We start from the raw sequence: 22,751 nt of genomic DNA, 5'->3' as shown, positions 1-22,751 counted from the left end.
TGCTCCAAATGTTCTTTGAATCACGAGGCCTCTCCCTCTAATAAACCTGTTTGTGTGTGTTTGAGAGAGACCGTTATATAAACACACCTGGATGAACGACTGCGGCTGACTGTTGGACACAATAAAGATGTAATTATGTAAACTATGAGTGGAAAGATTTGGTGCTGTGTGGTGTGTGTTTGTTTGAAGGCTCCTGCATGTGTGTGTGTGTGTGTGTGTGTGTGTGAGGGAATGTGGAAGACATTAATGACATGGTGAAGGGCAGCAGGAGCAAAGTGAACCCACCGTATGGCCAATGTTCTGCTCCCCACAGGGCTTACGGGTAGGGGTCTGATCACAGGGAAGAGCGCCTGGCTCCTGACACGGGCGCCATTTTGGATCACACCACGAGGAACTGAAAGAGAGCAGCAGACATAACTTATTACACACAGACACATGCAACACACAAATAATCAGTTTCTAAGCAGGACGGAAACAGAGCAAGCTTTGCCAAAACCTGATCGGACCTCGATAAGACCCGGGAGCAGCTCGATGAGCATTCACCGACCATCTGAAGAGGCCAACGGGGCAATATTGATGAGCAAGGCAAGGTTCAATTGAGCGGGAAAGCGTCATAAATGAGTTAAGGCTGCTACGAATCATTCAATTACCAACGACCGCTGGGCTTGGCTGAACCCAGCCTGTCTGATGCTGTGGGCTGAGCAGCAGGCGGCTGGAAGTCAAAGGGGGATACCACACGTTTTACATGCTTGAGGAATGACACGTTTATCCCCTCACCATTTGTCAAACCTTCTTGAGCACAAATTCAATATGTTTTTTAAAGCAGTCCACGTACAATTACTCCTCTTATATACGGTGGGCTCGGCGAGCGCTCACTTCTGCCACATAATGGAGCAAAGGTTCACCTTCTAGCAGCCTGAAGCACACATCCAGACCAATACACTGGCTTTGGAACAAATCCCTCAAGGATGCCAAAGCCTGGACTTCTGTGGGGAGACCTGAAGATCATGGTTGATCAATGCTCCTAATCCAATCTGACAGCTGCTAGACACAAGGCTTGAAGCTGTAGCCCCTGTCCAGGCGTCCCCTGCTTTCAGTTTTTGAATCTTAAAGTTGTACGTAAGATTTGAGATACGTCGCCTCTACTGGCGAGCCTCTGGGACCTCATCTCCCAGAGTTCCTTTGGAAAACGAAGGGTGTTGACTGTATGACGTCGGTTGACGGCAGCTCTCATCTGCGCAGCATACTTCCGTGAGTAGCGCCACCTGCAGACCAACCACTGCCGACGGGCATGAAAAGCTAAAACTCCTGAGAATTTTGTGGGGATGTGGCCACAGACACGGAGATCCTATTTCTGGGTAAAGCAGCGGGTGGGTCACATGATCAATCACCATTGTTTTAACACACTCTTTGATAGATAGGAGCCACTTTAGTACATCTGCATCTAAGGAGAACACTTACTCTTACTAACTTACTACTTACTACACTTACTTACATATTCTTGTGGAGAGTTGGGTTCTCTAGAGTTTAATCCCACTGTCCTGCTATCAATCTGCCTAACTCTCAGCAAGGCATTTCCAATACTTTGAAATTACTTTGAATGTTATTTAAATGTTGAATAATAGTTATAATAGGGTTTCTGAAGATGTTCTGGTTCAGAGCCAACAATGTCTCAGGTAATACAAACATTTGATAATGGTAAATAAGAGCTTGTTTCTCATCCAGATGCAGATTTTGCATCAAGGTCAACGTCTCCTAGACTCGGGTTTCCTACCACATGACCATTTTCACAGATACTGAATGGACTGAAGGGAGGTCAATGCGTACACCTCTAACTCTGTATCTTTCTCTCCGAGTTGCAGAGGAGAAGACAGGATGAGTGTATTTATGTGAACCAAAGGCTCTCATTACTCAGGGCCGGCTGCTCACCGCTGCCATCCCACTTCACTCAAACAGCTGTCAATTTCATCTCTGGGCTCAGTTTGTAAATGATGACCTGCTGTTTGCGCTTCTGCCGCAGAAACATTTGTAATGGCACAAACTCTAAAAAACGTTTTTACATAGCACTTTTCTTTCTTTCCTTTTTTTTTATCTCAGCAAATTTATGATTGATGTTATGAGGAGAAATGTAATTCACCCCGGAGACCAGGAGCTCTTTAAAACACAGAGTTGACAAGGCGAGGCACCCCAGGAAAACCATCGCCAACGTACACATGTCGTAACATACGGATGAAGTATGACGGATGTGTTTGCCGTTTGTCATTGTTGGTGTGTTTCTAGCCTTCCCCTGGCCAGCTGTGTCCACAGTAATCTTATTGACTCCAGTTAGTGTGGCTCTGCCTCCGATATCTCCAGCTCTGCTCTCCATAACCTTATAAGTAGGTCCCTGCACAGAGTCTCTTTTGTAATCTTGATCACTCGCTGCATAGTGTGTGTGTGTGTGTGTGTGTGTGTGTGTGTGTGGGCAGTGCATTAGGTCTCCCTGGGTTGATGTGCACCCGCCCCTCCCTCCCTCCCCACCGCGCTCCAGTCAGGCTTTGGGTTGCCATAGCAACGGCTCCCCTTCCACATGCCACAGAGTGGTAGATCATGCATCAGCAGAGAAAGTGATAGAGAGAGCAGAGTGGGGGAGAGAGAGAGAAGGGGGGGAATACCAAGCTCTGTTTGACATGGCCTCTCATAGCTCAGCGACACACTCCTGACCACCACTGTTTACCCTAGACACACACACACACACACACACACACACACACAGAACTCTTATTTATGTGTTTTGTTCCTCCACCTCCTTGCTTCGCTGTTTGAATTCCTCAGCAAACCCTTCTCTTTGCCTTTCTAATCGTGTCCTCTTGTTGATTTCTTCCCCTCTCCGAGAGCGTCGAGAGCGCTGGCGCTCCACGCGGTGACTCATACCTCCGGCCGGGGCGTGCTCCGCCCCCCCGCAGGTGAAAAGCCTGGGACATATGCTGAGGGGACGAGGTGACAAACTAAGTACAGGCAGCGCTCCCCAAGTCAGTCCTCGCTCACTGAGACTCAGCAATTCATTTCTCCAAGCTCCAAGCAGTAACAACAGTTGGCTTGGTAGCAGCCGACGGGGCGCGCTGAGGAGGGAGACATGTAAATACACATGAGAAGAGGTGTCTTTTCCTGGAGAGAAAATATCCTCTCGTCTGTCTTTTTTCCCATGTCTGGTCAGCTCTCTGCTTTTCTGTCTGCTTCCTAAGTCTTTGCCTGCCGCCTGTCTCCCTGCCTGTTTTCCAGGGCAGCCTCCCTCCCTCCCTCCCCCCCCCCCCCCCTCCCTCCCCTCTCCGTCTCTCATGAGCCATACACACTCAGACTCCTCTGCTCTCCTATTAAATGAGTTCCACATGGCCCTGCAGGCTGCAGTCTCCACTCAGCCAGCAGAGCACACACACACACACACACAGTCCGAAGGTCAAAGGTCACTCCCAGCAGACCACAGGAACGCAACACTCAGCACCACCCTCACACACACACACACACACACACACACGCACACACCTGTTTGTGCGGTGTGTTAAAGTGAGTACAGAGTGAGGGCAGGATGCATAGTGATGCTGTGTGACTGGCTGGGCTGCTGGTGGGCTGCAGATGAACTGGCTGACTGTCCCGTCCACCTGACACTCCAGCTGGCTGACTGACAGCTGACTTACACAGGGAAGACAAAATAAACTGAATGAACCTGTTAAACCCATGAACGCTAACCAGCAGTACACCTCGGCTCCACATCCTCGCTGGTTGCTTCCGATTCTTTTATGTTGATGTAGGTTTCCTGAATATCCATCTGTTGACCTGCTGTGTGAGCAAAGGTGATTTGGAAATATCTCATATTGCTTTGAACGTCTACAGCTCTGAAGGGAGCTTTGCTAAGTCTGAAAAAACAAGTAAATTACTATAGAATTGAAGTTATTTTTAATGAAGTGTGTGTTTTATTTCTGGTACAGTTGTAAAGTCCTCAGAAGTACTCAGATACTAAGTAAGGTATTAAGTACAGTCTTGAGGACTTGTGACTTGTACATTTACTCAAGCGCTGTATTTAAATACAGATAGGAGGTACTAGTACCATTATATGATACTTTCAATCTCTACTTCTACTTTGCTCAGATAGAATTGTTGTAGTTTTTACTTCACCAGGTTTATTTTACAGCTCGTTACTTTCCAGATGAAGATATAAGAACAACCTGTATCATCAGTATGTACAATATATAAAACATAAGAATATATTAACAATAATAAATAACAGTATATAAAACACTTCCACTGAGCTCCACCTCAAACCAGCTGCAACATTAAACAGCTGTTAGCACAGTTATCACATTATAATAATTAAGAGATAGAGATAAGAGATAATAAAAACACCAGAAATCAATCATGAAGTATATTAATACTGCAGTGTGCCTAATTTTACATGAATACTATTTCCACCATGACTTTAAGTAAAAATACAGAAGTAATTAAGTATTAAGAGGGAAAGTACTTGAAATTCAACAGAAAGATCCCTGTTATCATATATTATAATACTGGATTATTACTATTGCATTAACATGTAACCAGCATTTTCATACTGTTTGAAGTTACACATTTTACAACTATAGGGTAGTTTAGCTTTCCGTCTGTCATATGTGATGTTTCTTATAGGTTTGAGTCGTTACAGGTCGAGGTGAATCTGCAGTAACTGTCAAATGGAATTTAGTTGAGTAAAACGTATGTTTCACTGTTAAATGCATGAAGTGAAATATTCAAGTAAAGTACCTCACATTTGGTACTTTCAATCACCATCACTTCAAATTACAATATCTGAATGTCCTTTTTTATATAGTCTCTCTAGCAGTCTGTATTTCCAATAAAACAAACATTCAAACTAAATAAAGTGTAGAGACTTGGTCTGCCATCTGAGGACAGTTTACTTCTCTAGATTAGGTTTAATCATATTATGTATGTATGTACAACTAATAGGTTCCTTCTTAAATGGTAGCAGCTGTACAAAAGTAAAATCAAACAGGAACACTTAGTCCAGTGTATAATTTAGAGCCTCTAAATGATGAACTTTGGGCTGACGGGTTGGATTAAGGACACAGCTGCCAGGCATTGTCCTTGTGTTCATCCTGAGCCGGTGCTACAGGGAGAGTAGATTTCAGCCCACCTCAGCTCCCAGCTGAAAGCTCTGGGACCGGGACATGGAAGTAATAATGGAGGGCACTAACAGCCCACTCCCCCACCCTGAGCCTCCTTTTCCTTGTCTTTGCCTCTGGGTGTCTGTCACAACTTTCCTCCTCCCCGCCGCCTCTGAATGTCATCCCTCCTTTCAGAAACACATTACACATTTAAACAGGTTCCTCTCCCTCTTCTGTTACATGTGCTCTCAGTCGGCCGTCCCGACTGTCTCCTAGTTACCTGACCGTCCACCCGTCCATACACCCGTCCGTCCATCCATCCATCCACCCGTCCATCCATCCACCCGTCCATCCATCCATCCATCCATCCATCCATCCATCCATCCATCCATCCACCCGTCCATACACCCGTCCGTCCATCCATCCATCCACCCGTCCATCCATCCATCCAGCCATCCATCCATCCATCCATCCATCCATCCATCCATCCATCCATCCATACACCCGTCCATCCATCCATCCATCCATCCATCCATCCATACACCCGTCCATCCATCCACCCGTCCATCCATCCATCCATCCAGCCATCCATCCATACACCCGTCCATCCATACACCCGTCCGTCCGTCCATCCATCCATCCATACACCCGTCCGTCCATCCATCCATCCATACACCCGTCCGTCCATCCATCCATCCACCCGTCCATCCATCCACCCGTCCATCCATCCATCCATCCATCCATCCATCCATCCATCCATCCATCCATCCATACACCCGTCCATCCATCCATCCAGCCATCCATCCATCCATCCACCCGTCCATCCATCCATCCATCCATCCATCCATCCATCCATCCATCCATCCATCCATCCATCCATCCATACACCCGTCCATCCATCCATCCAGCCATCCATCCATCCATCCATCCATCCATCCATCCATCCATCCATCCATCCATACACCCGTCCATCCATCCATCCAGCCATCCATCCACCCGTCCATCCATCCATCCATCCATCCATCCATCCATCCATCCATCCATCCATCCATACACCCGTCCATCCATCCATCCAGCCATCCATCCATCCATCCATCCATCCATCCATCCATCCATACACCCGTCCATCCATCCATCCAGCCATCCATACACCCGTCCATCCATACACCCGTCCATCCATCCACCCGTCCGTCCATCCATCCATCCATCCATCCATCCATCCATCCATCCATCCATCCATCCATCCACCCGTCCATCCATCCATCCATCCATCCATCCATCCAGCCATCCACCCGTCCATCCATCCATCCATCCATCCACCCGTCCATCCATCCATCCATCCATCCATCCATCCATCCATCCGTCCATCCATCCATCCAGCCATCCATCCATCCAGCCATCCACCCGTCCATCCATCCATCCATCCATCCATCCATCCATCCATCCATCCATCCATCCATACACCCGTCCATCCATCCATCCATCCATCCATCCATCCATCCATCCATCCATCCATCCATCCATCCATCCATACACCCGTCCATCCATCCATCCATCCATCCATCCATCCATCCATCCATCCATACACCCGTCCATCCATCCATCCATCCATCCAGCCATCCATCCATCCATCCATCCATCCAGCCATCCACCCGTCCATCCATCCATCCATCCACCCGTCCATCCATCCATCCAGCCATCCATCCATCCATCCATCCATCCATCCATCCATCCATCCATCCATACACCCGTCCATCCATCCATCCATCCATCCATCCATCCATCCATCCATCCATCCATCCATACACCCGTCCATCCATCCATCCATCCATCCATCCATCCATCCATCCATCCATCCATACACCCGTCCATCCATCCATACAGCCATCCATACACCCGTCCATCCATCCATACACCCGTCCATCCATCCATACACCCGTCCATCCATACACCCGTCCATCCATCCATACACCCGTCCATCCATACACCCGTCCATCCATCCATACACCCGTCCATCCATAAACCCGTCCATCCATCCATACACCCGTCCATCCATCCATACATCCGTCCATCCATACAACCGTCCATCCATACACCCGTCCATCCATACACCCGTCCATCCATCCATACACCCGTCCATCCATACACCCGTCCATCCATCCATCCATCCATCCATCCATCCATCCATCCAGCCATCCATCCATCCATCCATCCATCCATCCATCCATACACCCGTCCATCCATCCACCGGTCCATCCATCCATCCATCCACCGGTCCATCCATCCATCCATCCATCCATCCATCCATCCATCCACCGGTCCATCCATCCATCCATCCATCCATCCATACACCCGTCCATCCATCCATCCATCCATCCATCCACCGGTCCATCCATCCATCCATCCATCCATCCACCCGTCCATCCATCCATCCATCCATCCATACACCCGTCCATCCATCCATCCATCCATCCATCCATACACCCGTCCATCCATCCACCGGTCCATCCATCCATCCATCCATCCATCCATCCATCCATCCATCCATCCATCCATCCATCCATCCACCGGTCCATCCATCCATCCATCCATCCATCCATCCATCCATCCATCCATCCATCCATCCATCCACCCGTCCATCCATCCATCCAGCCATCCATCCATCCATCCATCCATCCATCCACCCGTCCATCCATCCATCCATCCATCCAGCCATCCATCCATCCAGCCATCCATCCATCCATCCATCCGTCTCCGACACATCCCCCATTGTGCTGGTCTAGAAGGAGTCCAGGTTTTCAGACACTCTCTTCAACCTTGGCTCCTTGACCATTACTACTCCATTATCAGCGGCGAAGGAGGGCTCGCCGCTGACGCCTAATGTATCCATTTCCCCCTCCATTTAGGACTCGGCAGCCCAGCGAGCTCCCGGAGTGCTGCCTGATTGGGATTGAATGTCCATTTAAACTGCTGGCCAGCCACGAGGGAGGAGGTCGGGGGGAAGAGGAAGAGGAGGAGAGGAATAATGGGAAATACAGGGAAAAGGAGGTGTATAGGAGTAAAAGAGTGACATGTGTGTTGTGGTGAATAAGGAAAGACGATTACTCCCTCGCCTCTGATATGAGATTTTCTCTCCTCTTCTGTCTTTCTTTCTTTCTTTCTGTCTGTCTGTCTGTCTGTCTGTCTGTCTGTCTTACTTGTGTGTCTTTATCACTTCTCTTTTTCTTTTTTTACTTTTCAAATACGCCTCCGTAGAAAAAGCTTTCCTCCTCTGGCGCCAAGCCAAGTGTCAGAACTCGGCACTTCGTATTCTCAAGGTGCGCTTCTAAAAAGAGGGATTTGGAATTGAGATGATTGGAGTTGGCACATCCGAGGAGCGGGGAGGGAGGGGGGGAGGAGAGGGGGAGAGACAGCGAGAAAGAAAAAGAAAGAAAGAAAGAAGCGGGAGATCACACACATACAGTACAAGACTTGCGGAGGTGAAACTGTACCTTGTAGGAGAACTCCTCCGTTCTTTCTGAAGAGGGGACTCCCTGACCACAATGGAGGACTAGAAAGAACAGAAGAAGAAGGGATGGGGGGAGAAAGAACAAACTGGTCAACCATTTGATCGTGTTGCAGCAGCCAACCAGCTGAGCAGGCTCCATCACTAGGCAGATAGCAAGGCAGGAATTTGAGCCCATAAGCCAGTGCTTCTGATTATAATGATTAGATTCCCGGGTGTCCCACTGTTGCCATTATTCCCTGTGATTACCTCAGAGAATTACAGCCTCGCCGCTGTAGTCCACGGGGGTAATTTCTCATGACAAACCCCCACCGTCCACCACCAGTCCATTCACACACCGCCAACCCACCAAACACCAACGCACACACATTGACACGCGCTCATGTAGCACAGCCATGTGTAAAGGCAGACGTACACACAGGGACACGCTGAAACACACACACACTTACACTCTGCACACTGCAAAGAGACACACACACACACACACACACACAAAGCTGGAGACTGGAGTTTAGGTGATCATTGCACCACTAATGAGGGAGGTAATGATGGCATTTCTCACATAGACGGAGACATCTTCACTCATAAGCACACACAAGAAGACAATAGATACGGTTCTGCTGGTGAAACCATACATTTAGGACAGAGGGGGGGAGATGGAGGGGGAGAGAGAGAGAGAGAGAGAGAGAGAGAGAGAGAGAGAGGGAAGCTGGGAGAGCTTTTCCAGGTTGAGTGGTCTTTAGCTCCCCATTAGACAACACGTCTGACTGCTCCTTTCTCTTTCTCCCTGATGCTCGCCAGGCTGTTCTCAAACACACACAGTCTGTGTCGGACAACATGGATCATATGGTGTCACACACACACACACACACACACACACACACACACACACACACACACACACACACACACACACACACACACACACACACACACACACACACACACACACACACACACAGGAGAGAGAACACCTGGGGACATTGTGAACTCTGAAAAAGCAACCCACTCATTCTCAGCCATCAAACGAGGTTCCTTTGTAACGTGAGTCCTGTTTTATGTTCTGCTAAGCTGCTGAATGAGAGGATTTGGACGTCTGCACTCATGATGTGGCTCTCACCTCACCAGATGCAGGGGACCGATGGACACACACACACACACTCACACACATGCACACCCACACAAACACGCATGCACACACACACACACACACATGCACACCCACACAAACACACAGCAATACGAAAAAGCAAAAGCAGTGAACGCAAATTTCAGCCCTGAGCCACCTGCTGTTGCCATGGAGAGTTGCCACATAGCGTTGCCACGGCGATAACATATTTTTCCTGCGCTAACAGCCTGTCTGTCTTCCCTACCACCCCACCCCCGCCCATCTCATTCTCCCCCCTCTCGCTCTCTCTCTCTCTCAACAAATGGCTTCACAGTGCGACAGCACCTGCCTTATACTCCATGTGTTGCCATGGCGGCGTTCCCGTTGCCAAGGCAACCCTGTGCATTTAATGCAGTGGGCGAGGGGCTAAACTCGTGGCAGACGCTCGTTCTGCATCTCACCCCCCCATCTTTTTCTCCAAGGGGAGGGAGGGTGGGAGAGAAAGAAAGCTCCCCCCTAATCCCCTTGAGACACTCCTTCCATCCGTTCTATCCTCCCCTCCTCCTCCTCCTCTCATCCAGATGCTGATGGGGTGTGAAGGAATGCACCATAGAGCTGACCTCCTACCCAGCATGCCCCATAACCGTTCTGACTAACACACATGCAGATACAATCACACGTGCGGACACACGCCGGAGCAAACTGTCGGTGGGGGTCGACCGGAGCGCCGTGACTTATTATGGTCCATGAAAAACCAAGAGGTGTGAGCGACTAGAGGACAAAGAAGCATCACGGCTCTCCCTCCCTCCTCAGCCTTTACTCCCTCTCTTCACTCTCTCTATACATCCTCTCATTCTCTTCAGCTTCCACGCTTCTGGTTGTAGAACTGCTTGAGACAGTCCTTGACACAGTGCAGCCATTCCCCATCATTACACTTCATATCATAATGTTCTTGAGAGTGAGTGCTCTTGACAGAGATTTTGTGTTATATATTTATTGGACCTACTGTGTTCCACTATATATATATATATCCATAGACTGTACATCTTCTGACTAGATATTTTTCCTTATTCCCACTCTACTCCATGCCTGACATGTTAAAGTTAACTCTTACAAGATTTAACAGAACATTTATGTTATTGAATTGTCTATTCTGACACTTATGGTATACTGAATAACATATGGGGCAAAACTGGAAGTGATGTTTTTCATTTGTGAAAATAAATTGTTTAAAAAAACTCTTTGACGGAAAAATCACAGCTCAAAGTCCCCTTACTGGCTTTCTTTTTTTCTAGGGGTTTCAGCCATACCACATGGTCTTCATGCAAAAATCTTGAACGAAATTAAATTAAATACACATTTGTTTATTGTTGAATATAAAAAAAAGTGTAAAAGGTGTTTTTTTGCAAATTGTGACCTTCTGCCCGCAACCAGTTGCCTATTTAACCCTCATTTCTCCTTACATTCACCACTTAAAGTGACTTTAAAGTTAAAGTGGTCACATTTCCATCTATTTAATTGCCTTTTAAGTTCCTATCTATCAAAGAGTGAGTTAAAACAATGGTGGTTGATCATGCGACCCACTAATCAGCTTTGAAATAGGATCTCCTGTCTGTGGCGACAAATTCAAAATGAGTTTGATCTTTTTCCGTCCGTCAGCAGCAGTTGGTCTGCAGGTGGAGCTACTCACGGAAGTATGCTGTGTTTACTTGAATTGGGAAATCTGTAACTTCCAACTGCTGAGTCAGGCTCCCTACATTTCATTACTGCTGACTCACAATGGAAGATCAACAGGCAGAGAAAGAAGACCATTCAACTTCCAGTCCAAGAAAAAGAAACAACAAACTAATGGAAGTGAAGAAGAAAATCATCAAGAAGCAAAGTGACCGCCAACGAGGGGAAACCACGGACCTCCTTTCAGTGTGGAGCATTTGAAGGCATCACATGAGAGACAGTCACACTGTTGGGTGAGGGAGATGAGTCCCAGAGGCTCGCCTGCAGTTCCATCTACTGCCACAGAGGCCGCTAGAAGCAAGCTTCTTTAAGTCTTTAAGACACACCGTAAAACGGTCTTACTGCTTCTACTGAGTGAAGGGTTGAGTGAACTTTAAACCCTAAGGTGATGTCAGATGGGATTGCTACAGATAACTCGTGTGTTACCTTGCAGACATTTGCTGACTCAGCCTGACAGGTGGAATCCCTCGGACACTGCGTTGCTACCTGAGAGGTTAAAGGACCATACAAGTGGTGTTCATGTTTGAGCCCATTAGCAACACATTGTGCATACTGCTGTGTGGTTGGCCTACAGCGAACCATAAATCCTCAGATTGATTTCCATTTGAATTCCAGGCAGCCGCTGGTTTCCATTCATTGAAGGGTGATTTCAAAAGAAAGTCACAGAGACTGGAGAGACGCTTGTTGTTCAATCACAGGTAACATTTAGAAGCTTGTCAAAGTTGTAGCAAAGTATTTGAAGTAAACTGAGGGACTTTGTGTTGGAGAAAATATCTCAAAACGTGACCTTGAGACTGTGAAGTACACTTTTACTTGTTTTAAGACATTAATCAACAATATAGATGTTGATTCATTGATTATGAAAATAATAGTTAGTTGCAGCCCTAATGGAGAATGCACACACACACACACACACACACACACACACAGACACACACACACACACACACACAGACACACACACACACACACACAGACACACACACACACACACACACACACACACGCACACACACACACAGATACACACACACACACACAGACACACACACACACACACACACACACACACACACACACACACACACACACACACACACACACACAGACACACACACAGACACACACACACACACACACAGACACACACACACACACACACACAGCATGCCCTTCATGTGCTGCATCACAGGGGGGCATCTAACCAAGAAATGGACCCCCCTCGCTTACTCTCTCATTCGCCACTGTGTCACAATGCAAATGAACAACCTCTCCTACACCATGCTCCAACCTCTCCCACCCACTACACCCCACCTCCCCTTCCTCATCATGTTCCGAATCCGGCCTCCAATTTGTTCCACTTCCCCATACCTCATTGTTCAAAATGACACTTTTACATTTTATGGTGAACCAATTATTCTGTCTTACACAGTCCGCTGGCTCTACAAGCCAACCTGCCCAGATCAACTGGGGAGCGTGGTGGTGGTGGAGGTGGTGGTATGCAGAGAGAGAGAGGGAGCAAGCAGAAGAAAGGGGGAGAGAGAGGACGAATGGTACCTCCTGCATATCCACAGGGACGGGCAGAAGAGCTGGTGAGTGAGAGGTTCGGATGGAGGGGAGAGGAGAGGAAGGAGGGGAGAGGTTCGGCTGGAGGGGAGAGGTTCGGATGGAGGGGAGAGGTTGGGCTGGAGGGGAGAGGTTCGGCTGGAGGGGAGAGGAGAGGCAGGAGGGGAGAGGAGAGGATGGAGGGGAGAGGAGAGGAAGGAGGGGAGAGGTTGGGCTGGAGGGGAGAGGTTCGGCTGGAGGGGAGAGGAGAGGCAGGAGGGGAGAGGAGAGGAAGGAGGGGAGAGGTTGGGCTGGAGGGGAGAGGTTCGGCTGGAGGGGAGAGGTTCGGATGGAGGGGAGAGGAGAGGAAGGAGGGGAGAGGAGAGGATGGAGGGGAGAGGAGAGGAAGGAGGGGAGAGGACAGGTCAGGAGAGGAGAGGAAGGAGGGGAGAGGTTCGGCTGGAGGGGAGAGGTTCGGCTGGAGGGGAGAGGTTCGGATGGAGGGGAGAGGAGAGGAAGGAGGGGAGAGGAGAGGATGGAGGGGAGAGGAGAGGAAGGAGGGGAGAGGTTCGGATGGAGGGGAGAGGTTCGAATGGAGGGGAGAGGAGAGGAAGGAGGGGAGAGGACAGGTCAGGAGAGGAGAGGAAGGAGACGAAACAGGTGGATGCTACAGAGAGGAGGGTGGGGGAATTGTGAGCGGTTGGAGAATGAAGTGAACAAAGGAGGATTTAATTGAATGATAAAGTGGTGCAGAGAGAGTGTGGAGAGAGAGAGAAGGAATAAATCACAGCAGGGATAAATAAAGAAGACGGAGTGGCTCACTAGTTGTAATGTATGCCTGAGGATGAGCGGGAGGGAGAGTGGGACAGTAACAGAGGAGACGAGAGAGAGAGAGGAGCGGAGGAGCTCATGTTCGCAGCCAGAGGAGAGGCGAAACGGGGGGTGGAGGACAGGATGTCCTGGGGAGAGGGTGAGGGAGTGAACGTGGGCAGAGGGCGGAGGAAAAACAGGCACCCGGTGATTTCACCTGTGAGGTGCCTAAGGGGGAAGGAGGGGGAAGGAGGGAGGAGGAGGGAGGAGGAGGGATGGAAGTGTTGCTGCGTGCAAAAAGATTTAAGTAAAGGATGGGAGGGTCAGCTGTAGAAGGCCTGGGCCCCGGTGGGTGGAGGGAGGGAGGAATGTATACCTTTTATGTTTTATGTTCTATGTTTTTAGAGCCAATATTGATGATTCTTTGATTCATTGTTTATTATATTGCGCTAATAAATCAGAAAATAGTGATACATAGTTTGTTTTGTCTGAAAAACAGAATAAAGGCAAAGTTATTTGAACCATTTCTCCATTCGATTACATTTACATTTAGGTCATTTAGCAGACGCTTTTGTCCAAAGTGACTTACAATAAGTACATTTGTCAAAAGAAGGAAACAAAGAAACCACAACGTATCATTGCTGATAAAGTAAGAGCTAAAAATAGAACAAGTGTTAGGTCCTCATCTGAGTAAACTAGTACTTCAAGAGCAACAGTGCTACGATCAGAGTGCTATAGGTAAGGGTTTTCTTTTTTTTGGGGGGGGGGGTTAGTGGGTCATGCTATGTAGAGTCGAGGTGAAGTCTGAACAGGTGAGTCTTGAGCCTTTTTCGGAAGATGGCAAGTGACTCTGCTGTCCTGACATTTGTCGGGAGTTCGTTCCACCACTGAGGACCAGAACAGAGAAGAGTCTGGACTTTGCTGAGCGTCATTTGTTTGATTTCAGTGATGGTGGTACCAGCCGGCCAGCTGAAGTAGAGGCTGGCCGGCTGATTATACTCAGACTTTAAGTCCTGACTTGAAAATCTACTTAAATCACATGCACTCGAAGAAAAGTCTCCAAAATGTGGGTCAATGTACCGTGTTAATATGAAGGAATTTACTGTATCGACTTTTCACAGCTGTTTTCCTCGTATTCATCAATCATTACACGTTGAATTGTGGGAGCCAAAGCAGCCAGAGGAAAACTTGTAGAAAGCTTCCTCACACTTCTGTGATAAAAATATAAAAAGATGCTTGAAACCATGATTCATGTTGAGGAGTTAACTCAGTGTGGTTGTACTTAGAGAGAGTTGTTCAGCTGTTCACTGTGAACCGTTGATATTTGGAGACTCATTTTCAGACACTAAGGCAAGTTTGATCGTGTCATTTATTTTCTAATGTCATTTATTTTGTGATGGAAGTGAATGGCACAGACTATAAACTAGAAATCTATAGTATTTTCTGTTTTTGGGTTGAGATGTCGGTAAAAGTTGATTTCCTGCCAGGACATTATCTGTGTTTTTCATAAAGTGTAAATATCTTTGTTACATGAAGTATGAAAGCATTTCTCAGAATTTATACTGGAAACATAAATTCACACAACTCAACAAGTATGAATGTATAAGACATAACCAGTCTGTAAATAACATATGGAGGAACATTATTTTACTCTTGAATCTCAAGAGACTAAATGAACCTCGTGCATGAATATTTTCCTGTTCACTGAACTCTCTTCACTGCACAACGTTCAACCTGCCACCTGCTCATGGGCGAGTGTGGGATTTAATCATTTGTGTAATCAACGTCATATAAATTGCTGAAATGCTACCCGTTTGTAGGAAGTTTCATCCGAACAAAAATGTCAATCAAGACTAAAAAAATGTTCTGCTGTCAGAAGAGAAAGAAAACACATGACATTTGTCTGTAGTTGCTTTAAGGGGAACAAGAGCAACAGTAGAAAGGACTTGAAGTTAGATGTTAACATGCTGATCCATGACGGGAGCATTTTATAAAGTCGGCCATGTTAAACAGCAACATGCTGGACAGAGACCTCAAACATCCACATCCAACCGTCTTAACAAGACAACTTCCACCACGACTGAAGGATTCATGTGCCAAAATCTGCCACTGAAATCCTCACATCCAAACAAGCCCTCAAAGCTTCGAGTTGACTGAGCGAGCCGTGATGATGACGAAGAGGACACGCTTGCATTTAATAGGTTTGATTTGATTTCATTATAATAAAACTCCAGATTCATTCACGTTCCCCAACTCAAGTATTTGTCAGCAGGATAAAATCAAACCAAACGTACAAACCCACTCTTGAATCAATCAACCAATCAGCTGAGCTGTCTTACCTGTGGTGAAATGTCTGAGGCAGGGTGGGAGGGGAGGTGGAGGGCGTGGCCAGGCCGGGCGAGTAGGGGTGGTACGGCGTCTTCTTCAGCGCCTGGATCAGGTTGTGCCTGTACTCCGGGTCTATGGACCACAGAGAGCCTTTGCCTATACTCTGAAAGAGAGAGAGAGAGATGTTAGTGGAAGTGCTCGCGGGCCCCTCAAAGCACATCACAAACACAGCACACTGATGTTAGACAACTAGTCCAAAGGCCAGACACAAGCTCACCAAACCACCTGTGCACACAGCCACCAGGCCGAAGTCCCAGGGGAACCACCGTTAATACAGCCTCCATTTTCCAACCCGCCGCCGCAGTTCGGAAAGAAATCTGGATCCTTTTTTATGATTAAGACACAGGGAAACTCTTTAACTTTTTTTTCCAATCCAGAGGCAGTGATGATGTGTATTTTTAGATCAAAGCAGCCCCCCCCTACCTAATGAGCTGCCGGCTCCCAATGAAAACAGCCTATAGATTAAGGAGAAGGGAGGGGCTATGAAAACACATTCTCCATCTCACCACCTTCTCCACACTTTCATCTGCCTTGTCATCTGAATGTGGCAAGATCTGGAGTTTGTACGGCAGAGACCGAGTCTGGCAGGAGGAGGGGGAGACAGCTAAGTAAATATAAAATTAAAGCCGTCATGGCTCGTGTTCAGCTCACTTTGTAGTGCTGGCTGATACGATGCAGGTACAGGCTACGGGGTGGGGAGATGTCATGACTGCAGGCTTCTGATTTCTGCAAATACCGCAATGAATCCATTAAGAGGGAAATGTCAGATATGCCGTGCGTGTGAGCATTAATTGAAGACAGACTCCAAAACCTGAGGAGCGTTTTGTATTGAAGTAGATGAGAAAAACACAGGTTATTGCTTCCTGAAGATCAGTGGATCAGTCAACATTTATCAGAAGGATACCGCTGGCGGCGGATTGTGATGCACTTTTGGTTAGCATGGTTGAGATGTTGCAAAATAAAAAAAAAAATCAACAGTATGTAGGGTGTTGCAGAAACAATGCCCATTTCTCTGGATAATCTATGACCTTTGACCTTAAACATAGTCCCTAATGAATGAGGAATGGATGACACATGGGAAGACACAATGTTGTTTTTCTGGTGACATTATTTAGTAATTCATGAGAAAGAAAGCCAAATTAGAACAATGTCTGAAATGTCAGGTTGTGTTTTCGCTGCTTCCCTTCAATATCACGTTAATCATGATAATAGACCACTCAGGTGTATTGAAAATGAGCTGGTATAAGAGCAACTTCAAGAACAGCTCCCAAGTGATCACATGATTGATGAGAAACGTCTTAGCCAATCAGAGACCTCCTTGTTCTCAGTTCTTATCTTATCTTTTTCTGCTAAAGCCTATTAATGTCATTATTTTAATTTTTGAATTTCATTTTGTGTGTAATCTTGAATATCCCCATCAGCAATTAACACACCAACACCATAAACAGCAATCTATATATCTGTGATATTTAAATAGAGATGAAAGGAATGTTTGCAGCCGTAAGGAACAAAAACAGCCTTTGTAACATCAAATGTGCACTTGATGATAAGCAACCGTTTCAAATAGAGGCTCATGTCCCAGAAGGTGCATGCTGCCATCTACACCCTCAACATGCTACACTCTCCTGTTTCCATCTACACCCTCAACATGCTACACTCTCCTGTTTCCATCTACACCCTCAACATGCTACACTCTCCTGTTTCCATCCACACCCTCAACATGCTACACTCTCCTCTGTTTCCATCCACACCCAACATGCTACATTCTCCTCTGTTTCCATCCACACCCTCAACATGCTACACTCTCCTGTTTCCATCCACACCCTCAACATGCTACACTTTCCTGTTTCCAACTACACCCTCAACATGCTACACTCTCCTGTACTATCTACACCCTCAACATGCTACACTCTCCTGTTTCCATCTGCACCCTCAGCATGCTACAATCTCCTGTTTCCATCTACACCCTCAACATGCTACACTCTCCTGTTTCCATCCACACCCTCAACATGCTACACTTTCCTGTTTCCATCTACACCCTCAACATGCTACACTCTCCTGTACTATCTAGACCCTCAACATGCTACACTCTCCTGTTTCCATCTACACCCTCAGCATGCTACACTCTCCTGTTTCCATCTACACCCTCAACATGCTACACTCTCCTGTTTCCATCCACACCCTCAACATGCTACACTCTCCTCTGTTTCCATCCACACCCAACATGCTACATTCTCCTCTGTTTCCATCCACACCCTCAACATGCTACACTCTCCTGTTGCCATCCACACCCTCAACATGCTACACTTTCCTGTTTCCATCTACACCCTCAACATGCTACACTCTCCTGTACTATCTACACCCTCAACATGCTACACTCCCCTGTTTCCATCTACACCCTCAGCATGCTACAATCTCCTGTTTCCATCTACACCCTCAACATGCTACACTCTCCTGTTTCCATCCACACCCTCAACATGCTACACTCTCCTGTTTCCATCTACACCCTCAGCATGCTACAATCTCCTGTTTCCATCTACACCCTCAACATGCTACACTCTCCTGTTTCCATCCACACCCTCAACATGCTACACTCTCCTCTATTTCCATCCACACCCAACATGCTACACTCTCCTCTGTTTCCATCCACACCCTCAACATGCTACACTCTCCTGTTTCCATCCACACCCTCAACATGCTACACTCTCCTGTTTCCATCCACACCCTCAACATGCTACACTCTCCTCTGTTTCCATCCACACCCAACATGCTACACTCTCCTGTTTCCATCCACACCCTCAACATGCTACACTCTCCTCTGTTTCCATCCACACCCTCAACATGCTACACTCTCCTGTTTCCATCCACACCCTCAACATGCTACACTCTCCTCTGTTTCCATCCAAACACTCAACATGCTACACTCTCCTGTTTCCATCCACACCCTCAACATGCAACACTCTCCTGTTTCCATCCACACCCAACATGCTACACTCTCCTGTTTCCATCCACACCCTCAACATGCTACACTCTCCTCTGTACACTCTCTTTAGTTTCAGTGTTTTTTAGTCATTACAAATGGGACAAAGAATTTTTAATCTTAAGATTGTACGTGGGACTGAAAGTGAAAGACCTTTGATAGTGAGTGCATGAAATCACCTCAAAAAGGATTTTATAAAACCAAGAAGTGCACAGTACAAACAAAAGCATGAACAGCTGAAATAGACATGTCTTGATTTGAAAATATCATATTATCCTGCCAAAATAATTGGGATTCACTTAAATTGGGATTTGCTTAAAACTCTTGAACCTAAACTAAAACATACTGGAATCACTTTCCATGTTATAATCTTAATTGAAATCATAAATCATAAATAAAGTGAGTGATTTTTAGTGCGATAAAATCCTTTATAGTCCCATCCCTAATCTGAGGTGCTGCAGTCTGCGAACACTCATGTCATGTGACTTGTGTTTTTATGGGTCCCTTGATGCTCTGTATGACAACATAAACTGTACAGCATCTCTAATGAGTGGTGACCATGCATGTGGACACCCAGTGTCTCCTGATCCCAGGATGGACACTGAATCATGTGACCTTGTAAGAATGTGAGGAGCTAATAGGATGTGTGTGCACTGTTGATGTGTCCCTCCTGTCTGGCTCTTTGCATTAGTACGTAAGCTGTGTTGAACTCGGGCCATATGTGCCGTGTTTAGCTGAGAGAGAGAGAGAGTGTGTGTGTGTGTGTGTGTGTGTGTGTGTGTGAAGAGGGGTGAGTGTGTGTTTGGCAAGTTCCCTAGGGAGTGTGATATTACCCAGCGTGGTCTGCTCCTGTGAGTGCTTCTATTACTGCCAGCAACGCCTCTCCTGGAGAGCATGATATTACACACACATACACTCGCTCCCACAGAGGTGACCCCCACTGGGCCAAATTTCCCCTTACACCCGCCAGCCATTTGTGTATATATGCACAATATACGTGTGTGTGTGTGTGTGTGTGTGTATGCCTGCTTGCCAGCCGATTAAATCAATGTTCTCTACAGAATCTCTGTCTGCTGGGGTCCCCTGCTTCTGCAAACCAGCCAACCAATCAAAACACTAAATCTGTAGGCCCCCCTGGTCAACAGGCCAATCACAGGGCGCAGCTCACAGGAAGGGTCTGTCACCTGGGTTAGAGCGGTCGCCCTGGCAACAGGCATCATCTGGGCTTGGAAGCAAGAGGAGGTGAAATGGACTTTTCATTTCCTGACAAACTCACAAAGTTGAGACAAAGGCAGCGTCTCTGGAAAAACGATGATCGAAGTATCTGAGGTCAGAGATTGGCTCTACGTTTTCAGGGGGTTCAACTTTAATGATGGGATAGAGTATGACACAGATCTTATATCTCCATACGGGTGGAGATAAAAGTAAGTGATGGTCCTCAGGTATGGATGAGATGATATCGAATTATTTCGTGGATCACAATAAAAAGCATTCAAAGTAAATTCATTGTGCTATCAATAAAGTGAAATAGAGATATAAGAGTTAAACAACAGCTATATATATATATATATATATATATATATATATATATAGTTTTTCTCGATTGCTAAGACACATTTCTCGAAAGCTGCTCTCCTTTTCTCTAAACTGTGAACACAAAACCCAATTTTCAAGCTACATTCACAAAACCTCAGACTCTTCTTGCAAAACCAAACTTTCAACTCAAAACAGTTTAATCTGTGCCCAAAACTGAACTCTCACCTCAAAACAGTTCAATCGATGCTCAAAACTGAACTATGTTGTCAAATCCTGCCCCGAGTCAATCAAAATTAAAAACACTACAGAGCAGTCACTAAACACTACGTAGAAAAATAGAAAACACAATGCTCAGGACATGAAGCGGTAGAAATAAATGTTCATTGTTCACTGTAGGCTAAATGCATGTTGCAAAACAAAAAACCTGTTTATTTAGCACTTGTACATAGTAAAAAATAAAAGTACTAAAAACAGAAATCCTGTGCATTTACACGTAGCACTTGTACAGTAGAAAAAGAAACAGAAATCTTGTGCATTTAGCACTTGTATACAGTAAGCCTACGTAAACATAAAGTACAAAAATATACATGGAATACTAGGCCTACAAACAGTTAGACTAACCCTCCATTACAATACTACAGTACATTGGCACAGTGATGTACTGAAACACATATTTACTTACAGTATACTGTGGTACAGTATATAGTATAGTCATACAGTAATTGCTGTCAATGTTTTCTTCTCTAAATCTTCGGATTATGGTGGACAAAGTGAATCTACTGATGTTTGGTTGTACCCTTTGTCCGGCCTCCCTCATGCTCATACCCTGATGTTTGGTTGTACCCTTTGTCCGGCCTCCCTCATGCTCATACCATGGACAAGAACATGGTCAATCACAGTAGCTCTGATTTCATCAGATATTACTGTTCTTTTTCTTCGCTGACCACCTCGACCACCTCTCACACAAACTCCTCCTCTCAGATTTCTATCCATTGTAGTGCCTCACAAGCCAGTGCTCTCTGAATATATGTTCCCTCACATCGTTAGCCACAAGTGTGATCAATTTTGAGTTGTTGTGTTCAACCAATGACTTTTGTGCTTTACTTGTGTTTAACTTTTGCCACCTGTGCTCGACATTATGCAACACAGGTGCATCACAATGAAAATGTGTTGGCAAGTTGTGTCTAAACAGGTGAAAAGGGCTTATGGTTTTGCAAAAAGAGTTCAGGCAACGGAGCATTTGGTTCAGACAATAGGTTTAGTGTTTTAGCAATTGAGAAAAACTGTAATACAGGAAGACCTTATGATTTATGGTAATCTTATTTACAGTTTTTCACAATTGTTAACACACAAAAAGCGCAATTTCGGCACAATTTGCACAACCTTCACTTCTTGTACCAATCGCTCAACCCAATTTGGCAACTTCACAATCCCTTATCTGCATGAGACTCTGACTTTCCTTCTTTACACATCACCTCGTTGTCAAAACACTGCACACAATGTTCAGTTGTTGCACACACTTCTCAATAAAATCTCAAAGCATCAACCTGCAACACAAATATTCAAATCTCTAAACCATCAGGTCTGTTGGTATCAGGACTGCAGCATGAAAGTGTGTTGAACCTCTGTTTAGTTTGGTGAACGATGGAGAACTTTGAAGAGAGAGACAAACAGAGAGGAGAGGAGGAGGAGGAGGAGTGAGAGGATGAGGACAAGGAGGAAAAGGGGGACAAGAACAAGAAGGAAGAAGAGGACAAGGAGGAAGGAGGACAAGGATGATGAGAAAGCTGTTTTGAGAAACTTTTGTTAACAATTGTGAAAAACTGGAATATCATTTGATTGTCAAGTGTGTCTCATCTGTGACGCAATAATACAAATGTGTTTCTTCCCAAAATATAAAGTGATGTCAGTATGTTTGTGCCATTTTAATTAGTTTTAACTAGATGGATGATTATGAGGTTATGGTGATTCGCCGGTCCTCAGGAGATGAGCACCGTGGTCCTGACTTTC

The 22,751-nt window shown here is 46.2% G+C and overlaps 1 protein-coding gene across 1 annotated transcript in view; it reads right to left on the bottom strand.

Moving 5' to 3' along the window:
• ches1 (checkpoint suppressor 1) overlaps nt 1–22,751 on the bottom strand; it is a 64,642-nt gene that overhangs the window by 1,326 nt on the left and 40,565 nt on the right. The window contains exons 3-5 of the mRNA XM_084031183.1: nt 16,177–16,328; nt 8,627–8,685; nt 286–394 (exon numbers count right to left, since the gene is read on the bottom strand). Coding sequence (XP_083887309.1) covers nt 286–394; nt 8,627–8,685; nt 16,177–16,328 — 320 coding nt within the window. The remainder of the gene's footprint in view (nt 1–285; nt 395–8,626; nt 8,686–16,176; nt 16,329–22,751) is intronic.

The sequence above is a fragment of the Eutrigla gurnardus genome, assembly GCF_963514095.1.
Source record: "Eutrigla gurnardus genome assembly, chromosome: 16".
Classification (NCBI taxonomy): Eukaryota; Metazoa; Chordata; class Actinopteri; order Perciformes; family Triglidae; genus Eutrigla; species Eutrigla gurnardus.
This window is presented reverse-complemented; position numbering and strand designations above follow the sequence as displayed.